General features: G+C 34.1%; 1 protein-coding gene across 2 annotated transcripts; it reads right to left on the bottom strand.

The window, feature by feature from the left end:
- Window positions 1–3,968: 3,968 nt before the first annotated feature.
- LOC127787860 (uncharacterized) lies at window positions 3,969–15,658 on the bottom strand. 2 transcript variants are annotated; one of them, XR_008020261.1, is made up of 7 exons: window positions 15,365–15,658; window positions 12,368–12,538; window positions 10,293–10,481; window positions 8,588–8,677; window positions 5,476–5,595; window positions 4,253–4,453; window positions 3,969–4,174 (listed from the first exon to the last, which is right to left on the bottom strand). XR_008020261.1 is itself a non-coding variant. In XM_052315910.1 (6 exons), exons 1-6 carry the CDS (start codon window positions 15,542–15,544, stop codon window positions 4,409–4,411), a joined length of 795 nt encoding a protein of 264 aa, XP_052171870.1. In that variant the 5' UTR covers window positions 15,545–15,658; the 3' UTR covers window positions 3,970–4,408. The 2 variants fall into 2 exon arrangements, 1 of the variants encoding a protein (XP_052171870.1); XM_052315910.1 differs by having other exon boundaries at window positions 3,970–4,453.
- Window positions 15,659–17,880: the final 2,222 nt, after the last annotated feature.

The raw sequence follows: 17,880 nt of genomic DNA, 5'->3' as shown, positions 1-17,880 counted from the left end.
GATATAAAATGCTAGATGCTCTTCTTCTCCTTGTGTTTGTTATGCTGTACGGATGGATGAATGAGAGGAGGGTTTTGCACTGTTGATTGTTGACTTGTTTCTTATTCTGTAAAGCATTCATTGTTTCGGTTTCTTCTGTTCTCAAGTTATCCATCCATCAATGTGTTATTGTTATTATTTTTTCATTTGAATCAGCTTCTTTGCTCTGATTACAAAGACAACTCCCCCCCGACCCTTGCAAAATAAAGAGCCTCTCGTACTCTGGGGACGGCCGGCCATTTATAGGTCTGTTGCATCTGTTTGTTCCCATGTTTAGCTAAGAGCCATTGGGTTGTTCTTTTGTAAAATTAAATTGCTTGGATGAACTCCAGATGCAGTAGTTTAGAGCAAAAACTTGTTATTAGGTAAAAGCATCACCCAGTGTTTAGTTCTTTAGAATTTTCTTAAATATATATATATATATATATTTTGAGTGGAATTGTTCTAGGTAATTAAATCATGGTTTAGGTGGCATGGCATGTAGAGAATTGTCACATCTTGATATTTACAAGAAATTATATTGTATAGACTAAGTTTACCTAGTGAAGGTAAACTTAGCCCAATCAATGCCAAATCCCATGCAGGCAGGCTCCACACAGGCTTCATATTTAAGGAGGTGACCTCCCGAATGGTCACATACAATAATTTTGTAGCCACTTTATGGAATTCAAACTATAGAGTGGCCAGATGTAGATCTCTCTCTCTCTCTCTCTCTCTCTCTCTCTCTCTCTATATATATATATATATATATAGCCTTGCCACATGGGTATCGATGTTTAAGCATGTACCAATGTCTTAGGATACCATAAAATTTCTTCTTGAACTGGACGTATGATCAGATGGTGGCCCCATCTGGTTAATATTAAAAGATTGGTTCAGCAGTCGGTTCAATTGTCATGATTTGATCGTTCATTTTTACCCACTTGGCCACTTTGCATGTTTTCACCTTCCAACATGCTTGTATTTGTATACTTTTAATTACTTTAGTATGTATTTTTGAAAATATTATGTACATAGATCTCCTTTTAGTTATTGAGCATGATAAGGGACAATCTTGAAATTATGTTTATTTATTTATCCTCAAAATTTCTTTTGAGAAGAGTCTATCAAGACAAAACATGTTGCGTGTTCTATTAGTCGAAACACGACATGTATCATATTTATCAAGGACACCACATTTGTCTTATCAAATCCTCTATCAACAAGCAAAGAGATTCGGACTCATAAATCTCTCCAAAGTTCAAAAATCCCAGTTAAACATGGTTTGTTGAAGATAATAATTTATTTTTATTTAATTTCATATTATTACTATTGTTCTGGTATTGCCCAGAACAGGCGCCCCACACCACGGGAGGGAGGTAAATCAGGACCCAGCTCCCTTAGTTTCAAACCCGGGAGCATCCGCACTTGCGGTACCTCCATGAGAGCGCCAGAGCCACTCAGGCTGAGTCCTAGGGGCCATATTATTACTATTGTTATTTGTTAGAAAGGAGGGACAAGGAGGTCATCATGATAATCTAAAATTTTAAATTTTTTTATTAAAAAATTATATAAAAGATATTATAAATCCATCCACAAGTATAACCCATCAAAAGTTAATTTTCTGCTTTAAAATTAAATATACTTGAGAAACTACCAATTAACTAATACTATAATACATATGGTTAGTATTAAATTATAATTATTTATCTGCTTTGAGGGGTTGTAACCAGTATTAATGTTAATGTGGATAGGGTCGTAAATAAGGTGAACTGCTTATGAATGGCTTGATATTTGACTTGATAAAAATTTGTTTAAATTCATTCGTATTCAACTTGATAAAAATTTATTTGAATTTGTTCATTAAAGTAATGAACTAAATTTAAGTTTAATTTTAAAATTTAATTTGTAAACGATTCGAATTTAAATTTAATAAATTTCAACTTATTAACTCGTAAATTGGCTCTATTAAAAACTCACGAGCATGCCTAATTTGAAATTCACAATTAATTGGTGAACAAAGTCATTTATAAATATATTATTTAAACATAAGTAAATACATATACATATAATTATATAATTATATTAAGGTTAAATAAGGGAGGGGTGTTTTCCAAGAAACTCTAAATTCATTCAATTATTCTTCTTTGCTATTCCTATCTCTCCTCCCTCTCTCACTGTATTAACACTGCCTCGCCTCTTCGCTCGCCTATTCCTTTTTTTCTTATATTCTTTTCCTACAGTAGCAATAGTTGTATCTTCACCTTTGGCGCTTCGCCTTACTCTTTCTCCTACTTATGAGACTACCGACGATAAAGTGAAGGATTGCAACACAGTGTCCATCTTCTCCAACAATAAAGCGAGGCCTTGCTTTTCCTTGTCTTTTCATTGGCTTCTCTTCTTCTTCTCCTTCCGGCATTGGCAGGGATGACAAGGAGAGTTAGATCAGATTAGATTTAGTGGTGAGAGACGATCACAACATTGCCCATCTTCTTCGATGACCGACATGCACCTTCGTACCCACGACGACCAAGCCTAAGCCCTTGCCAAGCTTCCTAACGAGCTGAGGCCAAGCTCGAGCTTGAGCCAGAGCCAGGCTTTAACACTCGAGCCGATACACTTATTCACCAAGCTAAACTTGAGCTTAGCAAAGTTCAACTCAACTCAATAACAATCCTAGTGTTGAAAAAAAAAAAAATTTTAAACATTACCATAGGGGCAATGAGTTTAAATTGAAGTATGAATACACACACATGCGCACAGACAACATGCATAGATACATACACATCTAGGCTACAGTCTTTCTATTTTTATTTCTATATTTTCTCTTTTTTTTATTATATAAATTTTTTATTATTTTAATTACACTCTCGTACCTATATTTTTTAATCAATTTAACCCTTTATACTTTAATTTTTTTTCGTGAGACAACTTTTTATTATTTAAATTACACTCATATATCTGTATTTTTAAATCAATTTAACATTTATACTTTGACATATAAAAAATAAAATAAAATGAGATAAATTAATACTTTAGGTAAAAATTTTAACTAATTTGTCAAATTAGAACATTGCCAACAATTATCTTCTTTCATTCTTATGCTCTCTTATTTCTTTATTAGATATATTATGATCATTTGGATATGATTAGGGAGAGGAGGATCAAACAATGAAAGAAATTGCAAGTACTATCTTTTTGCATTTTTTACAAAATTACAAATCTATTAATAAGAAAACTGTAAATTTACAAAAATATAGAGTAAACTAAAAGATTCATAGAGAGAAAAAGAGAGAGAAGAGGGGGCAAAATGTTGACTCATCCCATTTTATCTTTATTTTTTTATATATCAAAATATAAAAATTAAATTGACTCGAAAATGTAAATATAAAAATATAATCAAAACAACGAATAGTTCGAATTGCTACATGAAAAAAAAAATTTAAATACATGAATTAAATTGATTCAAACATGCAAATCCAAGAACATAATTAAAACAATGAAAAGTTCATATGATCACACAAAAAAACATAAAAGCACAAGGGTAAAAATATGAATTTAGCCTGCATCTAGATATACATACATACATATACATATACATATACATCATGATTCATAATACATGTATATAATTAAACTGATGTGCATTGCAACGTGCCATCTTCAAAACATTTAGAAAGTGAAAGGACCCCCCTTGGCTTGAGTCTCTGGTGCCTTTAATGACACCCACAAATAATAGAAAAATGATCAACTTCCATACTCAAATGACATTTCAATCTCAAACCAGTAAATATGATATACATTACATTTTCCCATCAAGTGTGTTATGACAATATGGCATTGTTGCTCAAGGAGTGGAAGAGCCCACTTCGGTCCTAAATGGGACCCATGAATAATGGGAAAACGACACATCTAAGGCCTGCTATAATACCACTTTAAACCTCCACCCCCCCCCCCCCCCCCCCCCCACACACACACACACACAAAAAAAAGGAAAAAAAAAAAACACATTATATACTCATGTGATATTCCATCTCTAATCAACATGATGAGATGTAACAACATGCTAACATTCTCCCAATCGCATTTTCCACAACCCGGCGTTGACGTGGACTTGATTAATGTGGTAAATGCCATTTAAAATACAAAATATGCTCTGCCAAGTGAAAATTTGATCATTTTTTCAAATCTCTAAAACCGAATTTGTTATGTTTTGGCAAATTAATTCCATTACCTTTGAAAAATACATACATGAAGCAATAACCATGTAGGGGCGCTGGTTATGGTTGCTCCAACAACTTTTTATCCATGGTGGTGCCATGGCACTTTGATGAATTCAGACCAGCAATGTTTTGGCATTGATCGTAAGTGCAGCAATGAAGATGACTTACTACTGCTTCTGTTTCTTCTGCAATGGCCCCGTAGAAGATCCAACCTGCCCAAAATGAAAGAAAGTTAGAAGAGGAAGTGAGGAACACAGTTCAAAGACAAGTTTTTATCCCAGAAAACCAAGTGCTTTATCCCCACCTTCAACCAAAGTAATTATTACCACCATTCAAAAGCATGTTATAGTATACAACCCCAAATATTGCTGCATAACAGTAATAAGAAGAAAACATTAAGTCCTGAACTCACTATATGGGGTCAGCTACATGAACTGTAGCTTTGATCTGATCCTACACATCTCTATCTTTAACATATATTTTGTCTACAACCTATGATGGAAAGATCTGAAGGATTTTACACTAGCTGTCCGCAACCTAATATCTTCCTCCAACTGAGCTTGGGACTGACTATGACAAGGAGTAATACATTTAGCACTACTTAACTATAATATCCATAACCCACTGCAAGGTATTGAAAAAATAATACATTCTTCTCAACTCAACTCAACTTTTTACAACCCTTTTTAAAGATACTACTCAATTTTACGTATCTAGCAATTTTTGAACTTACAGAAGTATCCCTATCATTAGTATTTCATGTCATCATACAACAAATTTGTAAAGAACTTTAGTTCAGAAGTCATCAAGTCTTACATCAAAGGGAAATAAAGTCACAAGCCTAAACAGGTCATCTACTAAAAAAATCACTTAGGGTCCAATGTTAAATTAAAACAAGGTAAAAATGCATCCTCAAATTCTAACTATGCTTTCCTTACTTCACAACTTCAACCATGTGATTCTTAGCATACATGCCAAACTGAATCTCCAGCAAACATTTTTGACATTTCTGGAAAAGTACACATGTATAATATTTGTCTGAAAGAGTGTCTCAATGCTTCATATACTGTGAAACTGCTTTGGAAAAGATGAACAAGAAGAACAGGAATAGGTGAAAAGTCCTTTAATTGATTATAGACAGAGAGACAAGTTTCAAAAGTTGATCTTCGGTGCTGATTTTTTCTCAGACAAGTGTTGATTCACTAATATCAAAAATGAAAATGAATATGCTTACAAGACTCGATAGTTGTTCACTTATATAAGTCATTGATCTTAACACAGCTTCAAGGGAGTCTCTAGTAAGCTGAAACTTCACCTCCATCTGTCCTGAAGGAGACTTGGTATAATCCTGCAACTGGACAGCAGAAGAAAAGAAATAACATTGTAGAGAATGAGAAAGAAATTAAGTCAATCAGCTGATCAATGACAAAATCAGAGTGTTTCATTAATTCTCTAATAGATTACCCCACGTACAAGCTCAGCATAATGAATACAAGGCAGGTACCTCAGAAAATTACAAACAGAAAAGCACCAAAGCTGCCTCCCTCTCACACAAACACACACATGCACGTCAAAATGACTGAAGGTAGAAGAGTTCAATTTGAAGACACGAGAACCAAAGAAAAGGTGTGATGAGGACTCTTAGGAAGGGCATATTTCTTGCAGTAGATTACCAGAATTTTTTTTTGTCAAATTCCATTGATTTTGACAGGAAGATGGTAGTGTTGATGGACTACATCAAGAAGTTCTCCTATGTTACCCATGTGAGTTGGAGACTCTTGAGTTAATGAAGATGAGGTACTTGCACCAACATACAATTTGATGTACACAAGACAGTCTGCAGGTTTTATGCCATGGACTAAAAAAAACTTTACAAATAACGTAAAGCAACCACCCACCTCAGTCCCAGATTGGCCACAAGTCTTCTTTGCTGTAGCTTAAATCCATGATTGACCTTACATAAGTCTTTTTTTGCTGGCTTGAATCCATATCATTTATCTAACTTGTCTTATTGAAGCACTGAAATAAATCTTTTGACTCTTAACAGTGACCAAAGACTAAGCTAAAGGAAAGTTAACCATAAGTGACTTCCTTTTCTGTAAACCTTTTCTGGAGCTACAAAATTTGACGCCAACTTACAGCCAACACACTCTAAAATCTTAGGAAGATAATTCCAACCAAGAAAAGCTAGTCATTTTAAATATAGTATGAAAGGCCACATGGTTCAAGCAACTTTTGATGTGAAAAATGATGGTGATTAGGATGACAGGTCAAGGAAATGAGTGACATATCTTGTGTTGATATTGATGGTGACACCAATCTTGTAATGGTTATGCGGATATAAATATCTTGCAAGTGAAACAATTGTTCAGATCAGTTACTGATTATTGAATACTTAATATTAGTTATTGATCTATTTGTTTCTGTCTCTTTTTAGTTTCTTCTTCTTTTTCCTTCTTTTAGATCTTCTTGCCCCCCTTATTCTATCTCTTCTAGTTTTTCTCTCTTGTCTAATTTGTCATTCCTTCCTCCCTGGTTCTTCTCAATTATATGTTTCTTCAAATTCTTCTCTATCATTTATTCTCTTTGGATGTACACCACCCATTATTTCCTTTGAAAGGCATGCTTAAGATCATTGAAAGCTTGTGAAAACTACACAGGATGGTGAATCTTGGAGACTTGGACACAGAAGATTCAATTGATTTGGAAACTTAATAAACCAACTGATTAAAGACTTAACACATGTTTCCAAATTGGTTTGGTCTTCCTTGAGAAACTTAGCACGAGTTTGAAAATTGAAAATTGGTTTATCAAGTTTCCAAATCAATTCACAACTCAGGGATTCTTCCCACCCTAATGGGTCATTTTGACTACAGAAGTCTCTGTACTCCCAAATTGCGTACACATTACCACTGGTAGTCAGGATTATCCCCTTCATGGTGTTGCTCTTTGATATTTGTTAGCTACCAAAAACATTCCATCCAAAAAATACCAGTGGTCCAAAACTTTGCTCCTTTTTTTCTTTATTTTTCATTTGAAGGATCAAATCTCAAGAACAAAACAACTCAAGAATGATGGAGACCTTCCAACACAATAAAGAGTTCTACAGGACAAAACTAAACAGTAAATAGACCTAATAGATCACTTAGCATGAAAAAGCAATTAACAGAATAATTTTGGATAGTACCAGATTTCTGCTAACAAAAATGTTCACTTAAATTCATATTTCGTTGAACATGCAATGATTACAAAGAAAAACACACTCACAATAATCTCACAACTACCAAATACAGATCAATATAAACACCCAGTGGTAGCACAACAGGCTTGGAGCATGTATACATCCTAGCAGGACACATATGAGCATTATAAATATGACCCCTCTACCAGATAAGTTTTAAAATACCAGCAGCTATAGTTAATTAGCAATGACATTGTAAAACATAAAAGTAAATACACATCATTATAGGTCTCAAGAGAAGGTCATGTTACTGATGGGGACATGCATAGGCACTTTACAGATATGGGAACAGAGATAAAACCTCCCTCACCTCTCTTCATGTCTCTTGTCTTTACCCCTCAACTTCTGTCATGATCTCAAGATTCTACTCATATGTCTCTCTTGCCTTCTAATCAATTTCTCTCCCTCTCTCCCTCCCTCCCTCCCTTGGTTGAGGGTGTATTATCTTTCTCTTGATACCTTCTATCACATTCCAAGGGGTAGATATGTAATTGTGCCCCTATATTCTGTTAGGATATTTTTCTTTTTGTCTTTTTTTCCCCTTTGTCTTGTAGCAAGGCGGTTACAGCCTTTGTCCTGTAGTAAGGGTGTGACAATCAGCTGTGGGCCTATATATGGAGCTGCAGCCTGAGGTTGGATTCATGAATGGAATTAATGAAACTACTGTAATTCCCTCTTATCTTCTTCTTGGTGATCTCCTTACTCTATTCTATTCTCATCTTCTTCTTGCTGCTGCTTCCTTCTTAATCTTTCTGTCTTTCTCTCCCTCACCTGATTCTTCCCCAAATTTCTCTCTTAATCTTCCAAATCCCATTTCACACCCTAGTTCAACCCTAAGGGTGTGACACCTTCCTTCTCTCCTTGGATGATATATATTTTCAGGTTGTGTTATAGTTTTTTTGGCTCTTTGTATATGGTTTCTCCCTTTTGGTGCTTCTTATGGTAAGTAATCCACAAAAATGATAATGATGATTATGAAAGTCATACACCCGTCTTGTCTTCCCACAAGGGTGCAACTTGTTTACGCATAGAGATGTCCAAGAATGCAAACCCCAATTCAGATGGTGTTTCATTTCAATATTTAAACTTCTGTTGATTAAAATACCTTTAGAGTAATGACAGCAACTCTATTAGGTGATGTTTTGCTCTGATGCTCCAATTTCCATGTCATTGACTTGAGTCGGGGTAGAATTACCTGCATAAGTAAAAATTAGATACTGAAACAAAACAGTTGTAACTAAAAAGGTGAAAGTTTCTTGTGAAGTGGAATGTGTAATTGTTCCCACAACTCCAATAGGTCCTGTGCCCAAAACGTGTAACTAGATGTCAATTAGCTTTTTACAATTTTTAATTTTTTTTTGCAAAAAGTAACATCCATAACTGGTGCAACTACACGGTCTTGAACCAAAACTTATATAGCTAAAAATGATTTATGATCGCTAACTTACAAAGTCTAGTATATTGTTTTAAGAATCAAAGTAACAAAATATGCCACAACATCGTACCTTAGTTGCAAAGGAATAAATGTTGGAAGTTTTGGATTTTTCTATGGTTTTGATCAGAAATAGACATGTAAACAAAGTTACTACATGTTTGATCATTAGGCATATATAGAACAAAATTTGCATTAATGCCATTGGAAGAAGTCCAATTTCTCTCAAAAATATATATTACCAGAAATTAGGTTTCTTTTACACTCAGAGATGCTGAACAGATAAACTTTGATCAATTAAGCAACTAATTTTAGTAACAGGATATATAAATTTAGAAAGGAAAAGCAATGAGATTACAACAAATGAAATTTCTCTAAGATAATCAGTGCCGATCATATTGGTTCACATACTTCAGTCACAAGCTACACGTGATAAATAGAGTTATCAATAGATCATATGACACGATGATCCAACTTGAGCTCAGCAAGAAATTAGTGGGTTTGAGTTGACCCTTAACAGGTTTGGGTCACTAGTGGGTCGACCCGATAAGAGCTTATTGGATTTGGGTTAAAAACAAGTCAATCCAAAAAAACCTAAAACCAACTCAATAACAAGGTAGGTTTAAATAGGTCGACAAGAAACCTGGAACTAAAATTGACCCATAATGACCCATTAATTAAAATATCTATTAATTTTCAAAATACTCTCAACAACTTTTTCAATTTCCATTCTTTCACTTTCTGCCAAGTCATTTTTCACACAAGACTTTAATATTTTGATTGTTTTCCAAGTTTCATCATGGATGATGGACGTACTGTTCTTAGTTTATGTCTTGACTATTTTGGATTGTTCAAAAGAATCAGAACGAAACTAATCACTTAATTTGTAATTTGTGGATTACTTTATTTTATTTTTAATATAATATTCTAGTCAGTATTTAAATTTAAATAGATACTTAAACAAGTTAATGGGTTAACCTGAATTGTACATATTAATCTTAACAAGTATTTATCAAGTTAACCTATTTAATTAACATGTCCAGGTTCAGGTTGAGACTTAATATCAAAGACAACCTATTTAGTTAACCTATCAAGTTAACCCATTATTGACCCGACTTGAACCTGACCTGTTTACCTATTTTGAAACCCCTAGTGATAACATCAAAGACAAATTCTTGCATTACTAGGAAAACATCATAGATTGCATGTGTGTGTGGGTGGGTGTGAGGGTGTGTGCGTGAGAGAGAGAGAGAGAGAGAGAGATGAAATATATGAAATGCATGATTATGGAAAACAGGTTAGAATGCTGAACTAAACCTTGTGTAAAAGAAAAATGAGGTTAGCAAAAAAAAAGGAATAAGTCATTACTTCAACATACCAGATTATCAGTAGGACCAGCATCACATTGTGGAGGGATTGAAGCCATATTTGATATACTAGAATCAGCAGTGATTGCTGCAATAGGATTGTCTTGCCTAGGCCACGGTGACGCAAGCATGTCTGATGAGGGGAAAGTTGGCAAATCCGCATTTAACAGGTGGGAGACACTAGTCCTTGGCAATGGATGCTGGCAAAGCAAGTGATACAAGAAAAAAAGAGAGGGGTGAGTAAATGATAAACCACAACTTTAAGAAACACAGGAACTTCTAAAAGGGGGTCATGCCATGTCAGATGCTGACACTCTTCAGGCATTTCCAAATACAACACACACCTGTCTAAATGTATACTACTATTTTGAAATCTTTTCCAGAATAGCAATTGTTGAATATTCATGTTCATAGCAGGAGTATTAGTGTCCAGTGCAACAAATTAGAATAAACATGTACCTTGGGAATCAATCACAGCTTAAAATATGTGGTTTTATACCTACTATTCCTCTCTTCTTTCAGATTTTTCAACTAGGAACTTAGAAGTCTAAAACTCAAAACTTGTTTATAAGTATTTTCTCCAAAAAAACAAATTAAGATTTTTCTTTCTGAGAGAAATTAAAAGTTTTTATTTACACTTTTTCCCTAATATCTAGACTCTGAATTAGTCTCACATACATAGACAAACTATGTAAATAGACCATGCGCCCCTTTAATGTTACAGTGTAATGTCTTAACCTTTCTGAAAAGTGACATGTTTGTGCTTCTATGTTGTCATGTTTCCACGTCAGAATCCATGATTCCAAGCTACACACAAAGATTAAAACCAGAACTTCGAAAGAGGTGAAACCACCATGAAGTTGCAAAAGTTCAAGAGCCATTTCAATGTTACTGCCTAAATGGACTACAGAATTTCCAAAAGTTATTAATGAGAACCTGCAACAGTTATTGTTGTTGATACTTCAGATTCATCAAATTATGCTGCAACTCAACCTGGAAGCTCTCAGCTTTGAGTAGGGTTTCTTGAACTGAAGGAAAGAACTGACTCTGTGCAGCATTAAAGGTTTGCCTTATTTATCCCAAATTGACTTAATTAGCTCCCTCCCTCCTGCATTTAAAAGTGTTTGTGGTTATGTGACTAGTGTCTCGCAAGGGCCATTCTACAGTGCTGTCTTCTATAAGCAAGGCTGCTGAGAGGTAATCACAACCTAACATTTGGCAACATTTGCACAAATCAACCCTCTTCAATTCAAGTTCGGTCATCAATCTTCTAGGCTTCAAAAATTTGAAAAAAAAAAAAACTGACCTGTTCATGAGTAACTTTGGTTTAGCTCATTTAAGTGCTCACTGGAACTCATCCAACACAGAAATGAGCCTTGCTCCAGCTCAATTTAGGCTTGTTTCATAAACGGCCAAGTCAGAGATGATTGAGACTAGATGTTAGTCTGGGTGGGTACATTACAGAAAGTATTGGATTTGTTTTTTCTGACAGTGATGAGTGCTAAAATGACTGTGTTCTTTGACATTTCCACGTAAGCTCGCAGCCACAAGAATATCCTAAAAGATTTTTATTGAAACTTTGAGCATGGAATATTTTGAACTGCTCTCATTGCAATAAATAGGCAAGGCCAAGCTGAAGCTTCTCCTGAGCTGCTCAAGTGATAAATTGAGTTGAACCAGAAAACAAGATATCGAGCTTACAACATGCTTGAGTTGAGTCTAGGAAAAACTAATTGAGCTTAAGCATCTCAAAATAGGACTAGGCTAATTTCATCTGCAACCCCCGGGGGCCAAGGGGATGAGGATGACTTTTTTTCTTTTCTTTTTTTCATTTGAGTTCTATGTTTTCTATAGGTAACTAGTTTTAGAAGATAGCATCAGGAATTAGTTAAACTGTTTGCGTAACAAACCTCTTTTATTATTTTTTAAGGATCCGTCAAGGTTTAATAATGTGTCTGTCACTACCTTCAAAGGTCAAAGTTCATTTTTCAGACACAACACAGGCATTTGTTACAAGTAAACAAATCCAACTCATTCAACTAAACTTATGTACCCTAATTTAATAAACAACTTAGAGAAGCATCACCTGCTCTCTGGTCATTTCCTCTTTCCACTGGCTCTGATATTTCTGGAATAACATAATAAGAATGTTTTGCAAACCAAGAGGCAGATCAGGTGGAAATAGCTTCAAAATATCAGCACTGGAGAAATTCTCATGTACACATTTTCTGGTAAGTGAACGAAGGCATGCCAAAACCTGTTGACAGGGATAGCATATCATGCACATGACAGTGCTGGTTGAAAAAAAAAAAAAAAAAGATAAATAAATAGGGAAGTTCAATAACTTTTAGAAACTACAAAATACAAGTGAATGTACAGCAATTTGTGAAGTAATATTAGTAGGCATATAGATTTTTCCTTCTTTTCCATTCCAGAAGTACTCCCTCCCTCCCTTTACAAGGACCAATCTTTCGAAGAACAATTCTTTCTATCCCATTTTCCTTTTCATATGGACGTGTTAGTTTCAATCAGCCATTATCAGGGGGTGGCCAGCACGCTGCCCAAGTGACCATGGTACTCAACCCAAATAAAAGCAGGTTCTATCCATTCTTCAGTATGATTACCAAGAGTTTGGACAAAGTAGGCAGAATTTTCTCACAAATACATTTCATAACAAAAAAAAAAAAAACAACACTCATATGTAGGATAAAGTCCTTGGTATGAAAATTAAGAGACTGATGGCTAATATAAGTGGAATTTTCTCTGAAATATGTTACATATCAACAAAACATAGCATTCTTATACAAGGAAATCCATCATACAGAAAACTCAACAATACAAGCAAGCAGGCAGGAGCTGCACATTACATGAGCCAGGTTATTTGATATCTTCACCAAACGTCTTATCCTCATATAAAATAAAACAAGTCAAGAGGTACAGATTGAAATAGGTTGCATCAATAGCCAGACATAGTATAACAACAATCCAAAACCCTCATTATGGCCCTTACCAACATCACTATACTTTCAAATAAAGAGAAAAACACACTTCATTAGCTGAAATCGGTATACAATTTCTTATTGTAGAACTGAAAGCATTTTTCATATATCATTCACTGTACAAAGGGATATATATATACACAAGGAGAGCCCAATCAAATCTTACCGGATTGGACTCCTAAGAATCATCAATCAATCTCCTAAGATTGATCAATCAACTAACAAGGAAAGTAATAAAATCAAATAACTGAAAACAAATCAAATCTTCCTAGCTGTGAATCTGCCTAGCTGTACATATTTTAAATTAGCTGTAAGGGATTAAATGCTGAGAAATAAGATATATCCACACTTATGCATACCTACACATGCATGAATAACTCATTATCATTTGCCTTCTCCTGATAAAATAGCCAATCATAAAGTTCTACCCCCAAGATGTCCAAGAAAAGAAAGCAACTTTAAACTGGACCTTTTAGGCTTTTAGCCCTAATATAAGCCCAAAGTTGGAAGATATTCTCTCTTTCTACATGTGTGTGTGTGTGTGTTGTTCTCTCTTCTTATCTTCTATGTCATATTTTCTCTTCTTCTCTGAGATCCTCTGCTTCTATTTTCCTAATTCTTCTATTTTTCTCTCTCTGCAATACTTCTCCATATTTGATCCCTATATATGTTATCCTCACATCCTAAAATTGATTTTAAAGGCCTTTCATTTATGACTCAAACTAAAACTTGTACATACGCTTAACGAAATATCTGAAACTAGTTTAGTTCCAATCACTCTCATTGACCAATTCCCGAATTCAATAGTCAGAATCAAAGTTCTAATTATAATTATGCATATTCTATTTCCTATTAGGCTAAGATATATTTAGTAGCACATAATAAAGGAGAGAGCTAGTGATTTGGACAGCTAGTGAGCGAAATCATTCCTGATTTTCCACAAAATCACAGTTCTAGCCTTCTGCACATCACAATATTCACATTCTTTACCTGCAAAATCAAATAATTTCTAAAACAAATCAAATCCAATAAAATGAAAAGGAAGGGGCAATGAAGAGTGCAGGGCAACTGCTGAAATTTTTAGGGCTGAAAAATTCCTTTGCAGTGTGAAATGCAATTTGATAGTGTTTAATTTATTTTTAATAGAATTTTTTTTCTTTTTGCTAGATTTTCCTATAGTTGATTAGAAGGAATTCAACTATCAAAACTCCAGAACCTTGCAGCACTTCTTCTCATGCTGGTAAATCGATTAACACCTCTACCACATTTAACTTTCATATCATCATATGTTTCTTCCACAAAAATGTGATAGTATACATTGGATAGTGGACCATAGGAAAAAACTTGTGCTTCAAACTAATCATGCTGAAAAAATGCGAAAATGAACATAAATGTAAATATGTGAGCCATTTATTCTAAATCAAATCAACAATAAAAACAGAGCCAAAGGGCTTGCACACTGCATTGTAGTTATGCTTTCAATCTTTTTCATATGCAACTTTTATCTAGTCTCAGGAACAAACTTTGTATTCATTAAAAATTCGACTATCCTTTTGGACTTTAGCTTATAGCAATCATTCTTTTTTAGTTTTAATTGCTTTTCATCTTAAAGATGACCATATTGAGTTTTGTTGGAAGTCCCACCCATGCAAGTCCATGACATTCTTGTAATTGTGTATTATTTAGGAAAGAAGGGCACACATGGGCAGCCCTAGTTTACACTTTTGTTCTTCATATATCCACCTTGTATTTGAATAACAAAGGTATACAAGAGAGGGAAAACTGAGAAAGCAAAGAAGAAGAACAAAATAAGTGTAGTGTCAGCTTCTAGCTTGTAAGAGAAAATCACTGCAATCCCACCATTATTTAGAGCGTATGCTTTCATCCAGGACTCGCATCCTTGATTTTCCCCTAATTTAGAGGGTTTTCCACGTTCAAAAATCTTCGCCTCTTGTTTATAATTGTGTGATTATTTTTGTCTGCTATCAGTCTCTCACATTACAATAACATAATCGGCATAACTAAAAGGCGAAGGCTGCTCAAAATATACATGAAAATCTAGATATATGAGAAGAATTGCATACAGGATCGAGTTGGCCGGCCGCTTGAAGATTGAGGAGAGACTGAAGAGAAGCCTTCTCGGAAGGGGAGACTCCGGTTTTGCGGGTTCTCCACAGGGTAACGAAAAGGCTTTCCAGCTGCTCTTCCGAGTTTATCGCAGCTAGTTTGTGCAGATGCTGGTACAGCTCTGTGTCTCCGTCCATCTTCCTCGCGCTTGCTCCTCTATCTCTCTCTCTCTCTCTGCCGCCAGGCCCGCTACGACACCGCAAACCGCTTACAGGCGACAACCCATTTTGGAATCCGGTAGTTTGATACGATACGAGGGAAGCGAGAAAAGTGAGGCCGATTCTCAGTTTTGATATTTAGAATAATGTTTTTTTTTTTTTTTTTAATTTTAATAATATTTTTTACAAATTATTAACATTTTTTATTTTAAAAGTAGTTGATAATTTTTAATTTTTAAAGTAGTTGATAATTTTAATTTTTAAAGTATTTATAATTTTTAAAAAATAATTATTAAGTTGCACGAAAATTAAAATAAAAAATGGATAATAGAAACAGTAAAATAATATTTTTTAAAAAAGTAAAAAATAAAAACGTGAAAAAACACATAAATAACAAAATATTAAATATTTTTTGTAAATATAATTTTTAATATAAAAATTATTAAAAATAATTAATTAATTTAAAAATAAATATAAATTACATAATACATTCAAATAAATTTTAAAAAAATTAAAAAAATTGAGTTACTTGTTAGAGACGGAAAAAACCTTTTTGTGGATAGAAATATATTTTTAAATTATAAATGTATTTTTAATATTATAAAACGAACCCAAAACGCTTTTAAAATTACAAAAACAACCCACTGCAATTGTATGTATAATAAAGATAGTGTGATGCATAATATTAAAAGTTTATTATATAATACAAAGAGTCTACGTGCCTGATGGATTTTTTATGTAATAATAGTTGTATAGTACATAATTTGTGTTGATTTCAAAGTTTTAATAATTTCAACATTATTAGAATTTTAATAAGGGTAAATTGACCATACATCTTTCAAAATTTGATCATTTAGCCTCAACTCTAAATATTAAAATTTGTCCAATTGGTCTATGAACTTTTCAAAATTCACCATAACATCTCTCTAAATAACTCATGAACTTTGGTATTTTGAAAGGGTATTGTGGCTAATTTTAAAAAATTTATGACTATTGAGTGAATTTTAAAGTTAGGGGGTGTTTGGTAAATTTACCTGATATTATAATTGAATTTCAATTTACATATTTAAAATAAGATAGAAATGAAATTAAAATAAATAATTCAACCATCTATCCTTAACAATTCAATTGAAATACAAAATTAAATAAATAATTTTTGTCTTCTTTACCTCTACCATCAAAAACCTTCGTCACGATTACTTGGTGAAGATGAAGATTTCACCAAATTTCGAACCCTATCACCACCAATGTCTTTCTCTTGTCTTGTTCACCTGCTACTATTGAATCCCTTCATTATTGTTATTTGAGAAAAATGAAGTTCATCAAATTTGAACTCATTTTAGCCTCTAGAACCCTATTACCACTAGCAATAGGTTTTATGACCTATTTTTTTCTCTCTTTTTTCTCATCTTCTTCAATGTTCCCATAACAAGGCCTATATTGATCGCAATGGTTTTATCTATATATCTCTCTATCCTCATCTTTTATCGACACTAATGACAACTAGCTCTACTATCGCCATTTGGAACCATACTATCAAGGGCTAAAATTGACTAAATTAGGCATCGATCACTACCGCTGACTACTTCACCAAAACAGGTTTTGTTGCTGCCAAAATCAAAGAGAAAAATCTACTGCAACTGTCGTTGGTCAATGTTGGCCCACTCGTAGTTGACAAAGGTGCAAAGAGCACTAATGTAAGACCCCGTATCGGTATAAGGTTGTCACGTAATTTAAGTAAGGGTTGAATACCCAAATATGAGCTTGACAGTAGTTATAAGTACCGAATCGACTGCAGGGAGTGTCTCAGAGTGAAATTATCTAAGGAAAATGATATGGCCTCATGAGCGTTTCAAGATAAGATTTATGGTATCGAAAGAAATCGATCAAGAACAATTTTCGGTATAACTAAAATACAGCTGCTATTTAGGCTGCAAAATCGAATTGTTGTAGGGGACTTCTGGGAAGTTAACGGAAGGCTGAGGGGGCTCCGATTTTTCGTAATGAGTAACCTTTCAGTAGTTTCGGGATGAAATAAAGGTCTCGAGAGGACGCAAAGGAGAAATCGTCTATATCGAGTAAAATTTAAGTTATTAATTTTGCGTTTTCGATATTGTAATGTCAAATTAATTCAGTGTTTGAGGGCATGGTTGCAATAAAGAAATTGCCCAAGTGATATTAAGATAGAAATTGGAATTTAATTGTGCAAATTCTTATATATATTAATGTTATATATATATATATAGTCATGCGTGTGCGCGTGTGTACTTGGGATGGCAACCATCCCTCTACAACTCAACCATGCCCTGCAACTC

Source organism: Diospyros lotus, chromosome 13, assembly GCF_014633365.1.
Source record: "Diospyros lotus cultivar Yz01 chromosome 13, ASM1463336v1, whole genome shotgun sequence".
In the NCBI taxonomy this organism is placed as follows: Eukaryota; Viridiplantae; Streptophyta; class Magnoliopsida; order Ericales; family Ebenaceae; genus Diospyros; species Diospyros lotus.
Note: the sequence above shows the minus strand (reverse complement) of the source record. Positions and strands in the feature narration are given on the sequence as shown.